This window comes from Dermacentor andersoni, chromosome 2 (genome assembly GCF_023375885.2).
Source record: "Dermacentor andersoni chromosome 2, qqDerAnde1_hic_scaffold, whole genome shotgun sequence".
NCBI lineage: Eukaryota > Metazoa > Arthropoda > Arachnida > Ixodida > Ixodidae > Dermacentor > Dermacentor andersoni.
The window spans coordinates 169,318,852-169,333,114 of record NC_092815.1 but is presented as its reverse complement, the minus strand read 5'-3'; the positions used below and the strand labels follow the sequence as shown (position 1 = coordinate 169,333,114).

The following is a 14,263-nucleotide window of genomic DNA, read 5'->3' as shown; positions in this document are numbered from 1 at the left end:
CATATTAAAGAAACCTGGCGCGGCCGCATGTGCTCTGGCATACGCGTGTTATGCAGTGTGACAGATCCTACATTGGCCCACGGGAGCATTGAAGAAATTGCAGCGCTTACCTTACTGCTCACGTGCAATTCCACAGGTAAGTTATAGATAGAATGTTAGAGAGCAGGGGGAGAGGAGGAAGAAACCGAGGCATCGTAAAACGGGTGTATACAAGTCATGCCACTCTTCACTCGCAGTTTCCGTATAAAGGTAAGGGGGGGGGGGGGGAGTTGGGAAAAGGTGATGTTAGAAATCAAGGAAACGCTGCTACTATAGGCGCGCCAGTGGTTGGGGCAAACGGGATAATCTTAAGTTAGAGGTACAGTACGGTACGTTTGGGCTATTTCTGAAAAAATAAACACCATTCAAATTTGTCCTGCGGGGAACTTACGCGGGGCGTGCGGAAGCGGAGCCGCATTAAAGCACACCGCAGGGCCCAGGAGACACTACGGAAGTGGTCACACATAAAATCAATACTTCTGTGGCGGCAGGCGTAGCTTTGCTGCTATGGCATTGCTCGGTGATGCGAATCTGATCCCGCATCGGCAGGGGCAAAATAATAATAAAAAAGTATCGTATACTAAGATTTAGGTGCGCGTTAGAGAACGCGGTCTCAAGAATAATCGGCAGTCCACCACTATGGTGTGCCTAAAAGTCCGATTGTCGTTTTTGCGCGTACATTCCCATAGAAAATTTAACTTTGATATTTCTGCCACGATGCGATGTGCCATTGTGGCAATGAATATGCTCTCAACCCCATCAGAGGTTATCTAGTATGGCACACAAAAATGCTTCAAGCAAACACCTACCCCTATGTGCTCGGTTTACTTACGCGGAAGAATAGTAGTAGTGCATGCAAGGTAAACTTCAACGTCAACTCACCACTCTCGTGTCGGACGTAGCATTGAATAAATTAAACATGAGCCATCAACATCACCGCTAAATATCGTCAAATAAACCGAACAACACAGAAAGCTTCACTTTCATCGATTCCCACGGTGTGTGGGATATGCATAATTTTTAGCAGATGTACGTAAATCAATTAATGCTATCAATTCACAATGCATTAGATTGAAATGCTGCGAATATTTGGGTTAAGGTAGTCAATCGACGGGCAGCTCCACTCACTAGGTGGCCATTGTCCATTGGGTAAAACATGGGGCTGTTGTTTTGAAGGAACCAAGTTCTGACCCAACCGCCGATCCAACTTAGGGTACTTTGTGTTTGACTCTGGGTGTCTGACACTGTTCAGTAAACATCTTTGACGTTAAGCCGGGTCGCTGGGTGTGTGTGTCATTCCCTAGTGACAAAAAGAAAGACGTATCCGGTGCTCAGCTGAAAAGAAAAAGCGCGCCATTTTTATATTCTGACAATCTGGTCTGAATATATATTCACTAGCGTGAACTGTGAGGAAGTGCCGCTTGATGGAGCAGCGTGTTCAGTCATAAAGGCGCCACACGTGACGTGTTTTGGCTGCGGAAATAAGGTATTGCGCTACTTTGTATCATGACAGAGTGTTAAAATGGACATTCATCCTTAGGTGAATTCTGCCCGAGTACTTCGATAGCAACAGAAATATAAATATTCGGTTAGTTTTCCTTGCTGCCAACAAATAGGCGATAACGTATGGTACGATCCAGATCGAACTCCAGCGGTCGTTTATTCAGAAACGCCGTGATTGGTTGCGTGACAATGACGTATTATCAGAATGACCTGTGTCATGCCTGCTACTAGAGTGAACAATAAACCGGACGCCCCGGTTTCAGATTAGTGCGTATGTGCGATTGTATGTGACCTCTTCAGCTATCATTGCTGCTGTTGGATTTCGTCAATTGTATCGATAAAACGCAGAACAAAAGTGGCCATCTAGATTGAAGAGTATAAAAGCTGCATGGCTCACATATCTTCCGCACAGTAGAGCTCCATAGATCCTTGGTGGCTTTCCTTGGGCACCTCGAGTGGGTAAGTGGACTTGCACATACCGCGCTCCGGATTCCGTCACAATGTAGGAATTACGATGCATGCTAAATACAGCTACCAAACGCAGCCTGCCTGAAAGGCCCATAAGTTTTTAATTTCAATTGAAAAGAAGATATTAGTTGGCATAAGTGTTGTCGCGTTTTCAGAGCCACCTACTTTCTCAATAGCAGAAGTAACGTGCTGGATGGAGCCTGACTCAACTTAAAGCTATTCACAGTAACAAACGGAAATCCTCACAAGAAAACTGCGATAAGATAAATATACTTCTGAATGACTGAATGGTCCCGTTTTACGGCAGTGTTAAATAATGTTACGTTGCTGCGCTGGTAGCGTTAGGTCATCTTATTATACAAATAAATATGTTACGTTAAACATACATCCAAATGGTAAATCTATTGTAGTTAAGAAGGCTGCCTCAAGAAGTTTCCTTTTGAAAGCACTTATAGCAATTATTTCTAAATAACGCTTAAGCTTTCTTTCCCTGTGAGATAACTTTGCTTTCGTTTACATGTCTCGCAGTCATCATGAAGGCGACAATTGCGGCTATTTGTCTCGTGGGCCTCATCGCCTGTACGGGTGTGTACACGGTTTCTTCTATAGATCAAGAACGATAAACTCTCTCTCTCTCTCTCTCTCTCTCTATATATATATATATATATATATATATATATATATATATATTATATGCAGTACAAGGTGTAGATATGCATTCATGAAGAATAGCTGAATGCACCTTGCGCAACATATGTACAGGAGTGCATCACTTTACACTTTTGTAATGCCCTCAGAATTTGCACGGCATAGAAAAATTACTACATTGTAATTTTTTTTTTTTTGCAAAAGGGCATTGGCAAAACACCGACGTGGCTTGGTAGTACCGATCTGGTACATATTCCAGCGCGTTTCCATTATAGCAATTTCTTTTTCGTGATCAGCATCTTCTGTGCCAAGATAACCTGAGTATTCCTGTACAAGTTTGAGACGTAGACTACCAAGCACAAACTCCTAGGACTTTGCTAGGCAGCGGAAGATCATTTTAATCTTTTTAACGTTAAAAATCTATTACAATTTTAATATTGTTAAAAATTGCACATATTTTTTGCAAGCTATCTCTTGCATTGCTTTACTAGGCAATGCCCTCCACAAGCCGCAGGTTGCCGATATGTGTTCAGTTTATAGTTGCTTAAATTGCTTTGCAATCTAACCACTTGAAGAAAAGGAGCAAAGAAGTTTTTACAGAGTCACGAATGTGACCACACACATGACTCATGTGTGCCTCCCACCATTTCAGCAAATGCATACATGCTTCCCGAAGAAGATTCACGCCCTGAGGAGGCGTTTAACAGCGCCGCTCAAGAAGCTGTTCAACTCGGTGAGATCCTTCTGGACGTGGCACAGACGCTAGCTGAGGACGAAGAACTTAGCGCTGAGGTGAGTCGCGAAAACAGAGGTAAGGTTAAATTGGCACATTCGAAAATGTTCTGCATGCGTCAACAACGGCTATCAATATACTTGTTTTTACGTGAAAGTGATATCATATAGCACAGTAGGATTGTTAGAAGCTTCATAAGTCTAACCGGGAATAGGTTTTTAATCATTCGCTTTTGTGGTAAAAGCCTTCATCCTATAGCCCGGGAAAGCCCTGATTAGCACGTTGCACGCCTGTTCTTAAAGGTAGTTTAATATGGGCATTCGGTGTTGCTAGTCTTTGGCTTATCAAATTCCTTTTCGGGCAATGCCTCACTTGTTTGATTTGTAGGCGTAGCTACTATGGATTTTGGGCCGTCTTAGGGACCCAGTTCTTAGAGCTGAAACACATATCCGTTACAGAAGATAGCATAAAAACGGTGCTTTATTAAAGATTGAAACGTTTACTCGTGGTATACAGGGTGTACCAACCATCATGCAGCAAAATTTAAATATATGCGGATGCCATGTAGCTGGACAAGACCAAGGTAATGCTTGCCGTCGGTTGTAGACACTCAGGATATTTTTTTTTTCGCATTGCGCCTAAGTAAAAATAATTCGTCGTAATTAATTAATCAACTTCTCCAATATTATTACCAAATGAAAAGTGTCAATAAGGAAATTGTAGAGCAACATGAAAAACTCCTGATAGAGCTTTCTGTTGCTCAATACGTGCTATATAAAAGTGCTTTACCGAACGTGAAAGCAGCCCGTCAAAGTGCCTCGAGTGGCGAGTCGCGCGGCAATTTCGCGAGCATTCTCGGAGTGTACATTGTTTAATTGTTGGTTGGTAAAAAAAGAAAAAAAAACTAGGCGCACAATCAACTGCCGGACAAATAAACAAAAATAGTGCGCTACAATGCTGTTCGAATGAGTTTGATAGAGGAACGACAGAACAATAAGGCGCTAATTTTGATGCCTTATAACGCGATAGCATAAGCAACCCAGGGTCTCAGAAACTACGGCGTCCGGCGTCGGACATCCTTTGAACAAAAGAATTTCAAACCACGCATACCCATACCCTCCATGTGACGCAAGGAATTGATTGAATTAAATTTGTCAAGCTAAAATACGTATAAAATATCGCAAACTACAACTTACACACGACCTACAGACGTGGTAGCTCTCGGATTGTAATTTGAATATACAAGAAAGCATAATGCTGTTACGCGAAAACTCAAACTCCTTTTCCAGTGTTTCTACAATGAATAGACAAGCGACGGCGTCCGCCATTTGCGCACGCTGGCGCGTGCACATCTCGGAGTCCGCAGAGCGGCGCGCCCACTTACTTGAAACCCTTCCAGATGGCACTTGCTTCCGCCGCATCGCGGCCCATGCAAGAAGCCGCATTTCTACCAGAAAACCCGCCTTCGTGCATAGCGTTAGCCGAGAGCGTTTCCCGTTAAACACTAGGGTTGCACATGCTGCAGTTGCCGGGAAGCATTAGAAGCAGTCAGGGATCTTTGAATGCTATCGCGTCCCACTCCTAGAGCGAAGCTTAAACGTCCTCCATTTTTTTTCTTCAGTCGCGGTATTGCAAATGAAATGGTAGTAACGTCCTCTTACATGACTCATAACAGTTTCTGTATTAAAGACACGATCCCGCTTTCCGTCTCCCAGTGTTATTGAAACGCAGAGAAAATGTGGTATGTACTTTTTCGAGAAATCGTGGAATGAAGGTGTTTACGGAACAAATAGAGGCGCTCTTACATTTTACACATTCTACCTTCCTCAAGCAGTGTCCTTTTTTCATGCAACTAATCTCTGAATGCTGCATCTGATTTGCTAAGTTAAGGTTTTTGCAGAGCGACCATTGTGCGTTATTCCGCAGAGCACACACACAGCACTCCACGGAATTTGAGTGGTCAAGAAAGCCGACTGTTGCCACCAATAGAAAGCAGTGTAGTATATATGTCAAATACAGTGATTTACAAAGTCTTCAACGATCCACTAAAAGGTTTTTGCCATAGCAAAATACTACCCAATATAGTTGTTTATGGGAATTTTTATATTGGTGTAAGCATACATTTTTAATTCTATGCGTGTATATGTCAAATGATACTCCTGAAGAACATAAGTTCAAGGCAGCCGCGATACTGTGGTTGTCGTGTTTGCATACCTTCGTGGTTTCCTTTTATTTCAGAGTGAGGAGTACTTCTTGCGTGCTCTCTGGAGCAAAGCAAAGGAAGCTGTGAAGAACGCTACTGAGCAGGCGAAGGCGTCCATAAAAGGGGCATATAAGGATGCCAAGGACAATATCAAGAAGGTCGCTAAGGAAGCCAACGAGAAGTTGAAGGAAAAGGCATCTGAGATCATGGCGAAGTTGTTGAGCAAAGTTATGAATGGCTATGCTCTGCAAGAAGCCGATTGGAAGAGCGTAAACTTTATCAAACTCTTTGTCAATATCATCAAGCAAGCAGCACAGCGATTTCTGAAGATCGGCAAGGCTCTGGAACACCTGCAGAACTGATGACAATAAAAAAGTCGAGATACATATTCATTTTAAGATCTTGCTGTTAAACGTCGCTTTAATATTCCACAATGTTTCATGATCACTTAAGTCTTTTTACGTGCATTAAATGCGAAAGCATTCTGATTCTTCCGCGCGATACTTTGGGCAAAGTCAATTTTCAGATTGGGCCAGGTGGGTTTGGAACTTGGGTGAACGCAATTTTTGAATTGGGCAATGCAAATTTTGAGGGTGGGCCACCGAAATTTGGGGGTGTGTCAAGTCAATCGTGGGAGTGGGCTAGGCACGTCAACACAATATTGGGCAGAGTCAGTTTTTGGGGTGTGGGCCACACAAATTTTGGGGGTGGGCCAGGACGGCTTTGAGCATGGATCAGTTCAATTTTCTAATAAGGCGAAATCCATTTTGGTTGTTGGCCACGGAAACGTGGGGGGTAGGCAAATCCACTTTTGGGAGTGAGTCAGGTCAGTTTTCAGCGTTGGTAAACAAAATCTTTGATTTCGACAAAGTCAGTTTTATGAGCGTTGGCTACGGCGTCCATCGGACGCCGTCACAGGACACCGCGTGATTTCGCAGTGCGAGCCGCAGCTTGTGCAGCGTCGGCAACGTGACGAAATCACTTGGTCACGTGCGTTTGGTACCATCGGAAGTTGACGCCGAACGCTCGCCGGATCTGCCGGTTCATGGGGCACCTAACGCTTTCTCCCTAGCATTCATCATCGTCATAATCATCATCATCATCATCAGCCTGTTTTATGTCCACTGCAGGACGAAGGCCTTTCCCTGCGATCTCCAATTACCCCTGTCTCGCGACAACTGATTCCAACTAGCACCCGCGAATTTCCTAATTTAACTGCCCCACCTACACTTCTGCCGCCATCTACTGTGCTTCTCTTCTCTTAGTACCCATTCTGCAATCCTAATGGTCTAACGGTTATCTAACCTGCGCATTACATGTCTTGCTGAGCGCCATTTTTTGCTCTTAATGTCAATTACAATATCGGCTATACCCGTTTGCTCTCTGATCCAAACCGCTCTCTTTCTGTCTCTTAACGTTATGCCTAGCATTCTTCGTTCCATCGCTCTTTGCGCGATACTTAACTTGTTTTCAAGCTTCTTTGTAAGTCTAAAAGTCTCTGCCTCATGTGTCAGCACCAGTGAAATGCATTGACTCCACACCTTCCTTTTCAGTGATAATAGCAACCGCCCAGTAAGGAGCTGACGTTTGCTGTATGCGATGGAACACATTTTTATTCCCCTATGAATTACCTTCTCATGACCAGGGTTCCCTGTGATTAATAGACCAAGGTAAACGTACTCCTTCACAGACTCTAGAGGCTGACTGGCGATCCTGAAGTCGTGTTCCCTTGTCCGGTTATTCATCATTATCTTTGTCTTCTGCATATTAATCTTCAACTCCACTCTTACACTCTCTCTGCTAAGGCCCTCAATCATTTGTTGCAACTAGTCTTCAGTTGCTGAATAGAATATTGTCATCAGCAAACTGAAGGTTGCTCATGTACTCGCCATCGATTCTTACTCCTAAGCCTTCCCAGTTTAATAGCTTGAGTACTGGAGAGATTGTGTCTCCTTGTCAGACCCCTTTCTTTATAGGTATCTTCCTACTTTTCTTGTGTAGAATTAAGGTAGGTGTGGAATATCTGTAGGTATTCACAAGATATTTAAGTCATCATCATCACCATCATCATCCTCATCATCATCATCATCAAAAGCCTAGTTACGCCCACTGCAGGGCAAAGGCCTCTCCCATACTTCTCCAACTACTAATTGTGGCCATGTTGTGGCCATGTTCTGGTACTAATTGTGGCCATGTTGTCCCTGCAAACGTCTTAATGTCATCCGCCCACCTAACTTTCTGCCGCCCCCTACTACGCTTCCCTTCCCTTGGAATCCAGTCCGTAACCCTTAATGACCATCGGTTATCTTCCCTCCTCATTACATGTCCGGCCCATGCCCATTTCTTTTTCTTGATTTCAACTAAGATGTCATTTACCCGCGTTTGTTCCCTCACCCAATCTGCTCTTTTCTTATCCCTTAATGTTACACCGATCATTCTTCTTTCCATAGCTCGTTGAGTCGTCCTCAATTTCAGCAGAACCCTTTTCGTAAGCCTCCAGGTTTCTGCCCCGTAGGTGAGCACTGGTAAGACACAGCTGTTATACACTTTCCTCTTGAGGGATAGTGGCAACCTGCTGTTCATGATTTGAGAATGCCTGCCAAACGCACCCCAGCCCATTCTTATTCTTCTGGTTATTTCATTCACTTCAACGGGATCCGTGGTCACTACCTGCCCTAAGTACATGTATTCCCTTACCACTTCCAGTGCCTCGCTATCTATCGTAAACTGCTGTTCTCTTCCGAGACTGTTAAACATTACTTTAGTTTTCTGTAGATCAATTTTCAGACCCACCCTTCTGCTTTGCCTTTCCAGGTCAGTGAGCATGCATTGCAATTGGTCTCCTGAGTTACTAAGCAAGGCAATATCATCAGCGAATCGCAAGTTGCTAAGGTATTCTCCATCAACTTTTATCCCCAATTCTTCCCACTCCAGGTCTCTGAATACCTCCTGTAAACATGCTGTGAATAGCATTGGAGATATCGTATCTCCCTGTCTGACGCCTTTCTTTATTGGGATTTTGTTGCTTTCTTTGTGGAGGATTACGGTGGCTGTGGAACCGCTATAGATATCTTCCAGTATCTGTACATATGGCTCATCTACACCCTGATTCCGTAGTGCCTTCATGACTGCTGAGGTTTCGACTGAATCAAATGCTTTTTCGTAATCAATGAAGGCTATATATAAGGGTTGGTTATATTCCGCACATTTCTCTATCACCTGATTGATAGTGTGAATATGGTCTATTGTTGAGTAGCCTTTACGGAATCCTGCCTGGTCCTTTGGTTGACAGAAATTTAAGGTATTCCTGATTCTATTTGCGATTACCTTAGTAAATACTTTGTAGGCAACGGACAGTAAGCTGATCGGTCTATAATTTTTCAAGTCTTTGGCGTCCCCGTTCTTATGGATTAGGATTATGTTAGCGTTCTTCCAAGATTCCGGTACGTTCGAGGTCATGAGGCATAGTGTATATAGGGCGGCCAATCTTTCTAGGACAGTGTTCCCACCATCCTTCAACAAATCTGCTGTTACCTGATCCTCCCCAGCTGCCTTCCCCCTTTGCATAGCTCACAAGGCGTTCTTTACCTCTTCCGGTGTTACTTGTGGGATTTCAAGTTCCTCTAGCCTATTCTCGCTCACCTTATCGTCGTGGGTGTTACTGGTACTGTATAAATCTCTATAAAACTCTTCAGCCACTTGAACTATCTCATCCATATTAGTAATGATATTGCCGGCTTTGTCTCTTAACGCACACATCTGATTCTTGCCTATTCCTAGTTTCTTCTTCACTGCTTTTAGGCTTCCTCCGTTCCTGAGAGCCTGTTCAATTCTATCCATATTATAGTTCCTTATGTCCGCTGTCTTACGCTTGTTGATTAACTCAGAAAGTTCTGCCAGTTCTATTCTAGCTGTAGGGTTAGAGGCTTTCATACATTGGCGTTTCTTGATCAGATCTTTCGTCTCCTGCGATAGCTTACTGGTTTCCTGTTTAACGGCGTTACCACCGACTTCTAGTGCGCACTCCTTAATGATGCCTATAAGATTGTCGTTCATTGCTTCAACACTATGGTCCTCTTCCTGGGTTAAAGCCGAATACCTGTTCTGTAGCTTGATCCGGAATTCCTCTAGTTTCCCTCTTACCGCTAACTCATTGATTGGCTTCTTATGTACCAGTTCCTTCGTTCCCTCCTCAAGTCAAGGCTAATTCGAGTTCTTACCATCCTATGGTCACTGCAGCGCACCTTGCCGAGCACGTCTACATCTTGTATGATGCCAGGGTTCGCGCAGAGTATGAAGTCGATTTCATTTCTAGTCTCACCATTCGGGCTCCTCCACGTCCACTTTCGGCCAACCCGCTTGCGGAAAAAGGTATTCATTATCCGCATATTATTCTGTTCTGCAAACTCTACTAATAACTCTCCTCTGCTATTCCTAGAGCCTATGCCATATTCCCCCACTGACTTGTCTCCGGCCTGCTTCTTGCCTACCCTGGCATTGAAATCGCCCATCAGTATACTGTATTTTGTTTTGACTTTACCCATCGCCGATTCCACGTCTTCATAGAAGCTTTCGACTTCCTGGTCATCATGACTAGATGTAGGGGCGTAGACCTGTACAACCTTCATTTTGTACCTCTTATTAAGTTTCACAACAAGACATGCCACCCTTTCGTTAATGCTATAGAATTCCTGTATGTTACCAACTATGTTCTTATTAATCAGGAATCCGACTCCTAGTTCTCGTCTCTCTGCTAAGCCCCGGTAGAACAGGATGTGCCCGCTTTTTAGCACTGTATATGCTTCTTTTGGCCTCCTAACTTCACTGAGCCCTATTATATCCCATTTACTGCCCTCTAATTCCTCCGATAGCACTGCTAGACTCGCCTCACTAGATAACGTTCTAGCGTTAAACGTTGCCAGGTTGATATTCCAATGGCGGCCTGTATTCTGGTATCTGGTATTCTGGTATATAGGTATTCTGGCGGCTAGCTTCCCACGCTATGCGTGCCTCCCCCGCACCTGGTTAAGCTGTTCCTAGACACTAGAGTTATACTATGTCCGCGCAACCATGAGCGATCGAAAAGCGCGTTTCCCCCTCTTGGCCGGCGGAGAGGGGAGGCTTTGTTTCCGGCCGCAGAGCCCTCCACGTCTCAGTAAGGTGCCTGGTGGTGGTCTCGTGCCGACGATGCCCTCTCAGTGAGCGCATATTCCCCCCTCATCTTTTAAGAGGTTCAATACTTACAAGCATTTGTCTCGCAAACCATATTTAATTCATGGGAATTTTCCACGTCTCAATAATTTCTCTCGTCGTATTCGAATGCTGATTGCCGTGCTATCGTTTGATAAGGAAGCTTTCCGCTCAAGTCTAAATATTTTAAGGCAGTTTGTCGTGTGCCTATCATGGCCACGCACGCTTATATCGCCTTCCGTTTCTCTACCACGGTTGCGCTTTAAAACCACGGCGCTGCAATTTTGCTTCAGATATTTAAGTAAGCGCTCTGTACTCCTTGGTTACATAATGCCTCTATGACTGCGCGTATCTCTACTGAATCAAATGCCTTTCCGTAATTTATGAAAACCTGAATCTATGAACTCTGCGGATTTCTCGATTACCTGATTGATAACATATGTGATTCATTGTAGAGTATTCCTTCCTGAAACCTCCCTGCTACCTTGGTTGACTAAAGTACAATGTTGCTCTTATTCTATTTGAGATTATCTTCGTGAATATTGGATATAATACAGCGAGTAAGCTAATGGGCCTATAATTTTTCAATTCTTTAACGTCTCTCTTTATGTGTATTAGTATAATGTTTGCATTCCTACAGTTTTCTAGGATCCTTGCAGTCGATAGATACTTCGCGTAGAGAGCTGCCAGTTTTCCAAGCGTTATGTCTCCTCCATCTTTGATTAAACTGACTGTTATTATATCTTCTAGTGCCGCTCTTCTCCGTTTCATCTCTTGCCGCGCCCTTCTGACCTCATCGCTAGTTATAGGAGGAGTTTTTGTATCCTTTTCATTACTGTTTCGAATGGAGTTCTTCTGAGTACTCTGGGTACTGTATAGGACAGTATAGAATTCTTCCGCTACTTTTACTATACCTTCGAGACTGGTGATGATATTGCCTAGCTTATCTTTCAGTGCGTGCATCTTCGTTAGTCCTATGGCAGGTTTTCTTCTCACTTTTTCAGGCTGCATCTCTCTTTTACGGCTTATTCAGCCTTTGTCACGTTATAATTTCGAATATCATTTAGTTTCACCTTGTTGATCAGTTTTGACAGTTCCACGAATTCTATCTTATTTTTTGAGTTGGACACTTTCATTCTTTGTAGTTTGCTTACTAGATCTTTGTTACTTGGGAAAGCTTGCCTACTGGTTGCCTTGGTGCTTTGCCTCCCACTTAAATTGCTGCCTCTGAAGACAGCCTAGTTAGGGTTTTATTGATTATGTATACGTCATCTTCATCTCTTTGTTCTAAGGCTGCATATTTGTTTGCAAGTACCAGCCTGAATTTATCTGCTTTTACCCTTACTGCTTCTAGGTTGAACTGCTTCTTATTGACCAATTTTACTCTTTCTGTCTTCAAATTGAGGTGAATCTTAGCCCTCTTTACCCACTTACCCACATTACCCTACCTATCATTTCTGTATCCTGCACTATGCTGGGATCGGCAGACAGTATGAAATCAATTTCATTGCTTGTTTCCCCATTAAGGGTTTCCGTATTCACTTTTAACTTCAACGCTTCCTGAAGGTGTTCATTATTCGCAGCATATTCCTTTCCGCAAATTCCAGCAAGATCTCTCCTGGAGTGTTCCTACCCATTGGACCACCAACGCCCTACAGATGTACAGCTGAAATCTAGAAAGAAACATTCGAACGTCCCTAGGACATATCTAAAATTTCCATATGTTAGATATGAGCATCTTATCGTACATATCTAAGATTCTTGGATATCAATGGGGTTGTCCCATGCACGCCAAGTGACGTTCATAGAAACGTCCCACGAACGTCATCAGGGAATATTCGGACGTCCAAGTGATGTTTAAATATGGATTATTCTTGTTGTGGAGTCCCAAGTAGGCCTTCAGAATATTTTTCTCAGGATGTAGGACACTTCTCGGACATTTTGTGTGACCAATCGTCTAAAGGACTTTCGTGGGACATTCGTTTGTGTATTTAGGATATCCTCAGGACGTCCATATTGATTACGAATTAACATAACAGGGATGTTCGTCATAATGTGTCCTAGTGGTGCAGCAGGCCTGCGGCATATTACATGCAATCAACAAAGCTTGGCCTGGTTTTGTGCTGGCTTCTGGGGAATGATGAAGACGAACTGCATGGCTCTCGAAGATACATTCCAGCGGTCCAATAAGGCTGCCAAACATTTTTCTCGTGAAAAAGCTGAAATACCAAGAGACAGGGCAGAGATACAGCCCACCGCGTCCCCAGGCACGCTAAAGAAGGCTGCAGTGAAGCTAAGCATTGCGTACATAATTCCTTGTTACGATAACCTAATACAATACATGCAACTTGATGAAAGTACATTACATCAAACGATAGACACGCAAGCTATACATTCTTGTGCTAATAGGGACGAAGCTACAGAAGTACATTCTGCAGGCTGCTCAATTATTTCGCATTGTCATTAAAAAATACAGCATTCAATTTAATAAAACAGTTGTAGGAAGATCACAAGTCAACTCTCAAATGCACGCAGCAGTTTTCAGTAAAGCACATCATTGCAAACAAAAAAAAACAATAATTTCATCATGCAAGTTCAGCCATTATGACCTATTTATAACGCACAATAGTTAGCAAAAGTTCATATGAATTAAAGTGCTTATAAACCCACTTGGCGTAGCAAAAAATTTAGGAATTCGGAGGGGAATTTGGAAGGAACTACGGAAGTTATAATGAGGCTTGCTGCGGGTTCACATTCGTTGTTGCAGGCCCATCAATTCAAAATTTGCTGAACAGTTCAGATATGTTAGCCACTTTATGTTACCAGAGCCTTTCTCTAGGCCATATTTAGCGGTAACACACACTAAGACGAGTTATGCTAAAGATGTCGCAACTACAACAGACTTTAGCAAATTTTCTTGAGACTAGCTCAGTGATCATATATAGACACAAAAAGGTGATGTATGATAATCCATTTACAGAGAAAATGCGCTCCGCCTCCATAAGAAATTGTAAAGGTCACTTTCACGGACACGGACACTTTCATACAGTGACAATACCATTTCAGTTGAGCTAATATTTTGCAGACGCACCTCGGGCAGTAAAAGAAATTCAAAAGCACTCTGCCGAGGTGAGGGGTATAACGGAAGTTAGTAGAATGTCTACTCCGGGCCGCCTCACTTCTGTGGTCGCAGGCACATAAACGCAATATACGCTGGAAAGTTCACAGCCGTGTTAGCCGTGACAGAAGCCACACCAGATTTTCTGTGGGCCTGCTTCAGTTTCAGTGCTTTAGCACAATTAATGTTGAAAAAGTTTGATAGACACATTGGGCTTTAATAAAATTACTAAAGGATCACTTAAGCAGTTGCAGACACGAACATTACTGGAGAATTCACAGGTACAAAAGCAAGGATAAGACTCTCGCTTCAGCACAAAACCAAACGGATTTCACGGGTACCAAAAGTTGCAAGATACTTG

The 14,263-nt window shown here is 43.3% G+C and overlaps 1 protein-coding gene across 1 annotated transcript; it reads left to right on the top strand.

The window, feature by feature from the left end:
* The first annotated feature begins 1,897 nt into the window (after positions 1 to 1,897).
* LOC126540472 (uncharacterized) lies at positions 1,898 to 5,992 on the top strand. The gene is made up of 4 exons (XM_050187289.3): positions 1,898 to 2,001; positions 2,539 to 2,595; positions 3,311 to 3,450; positions 5,630 to 5,992. Exons 2-4 carry the CDS (start codon positions 2,544 to 2,546, stop codon positions 5,954 to 5,956), a joined length of 519 nt encoding a protein of 172 aa, XP_050043246.1. The 5' UTR covers positions 1,898 to 2,001; positions 2,539 to 2,543; the 3' UTR covers positions 5,957 to 5,992.
* Positions 5,993 to 14,263: the final 8,271 nt, after the last annotated feature.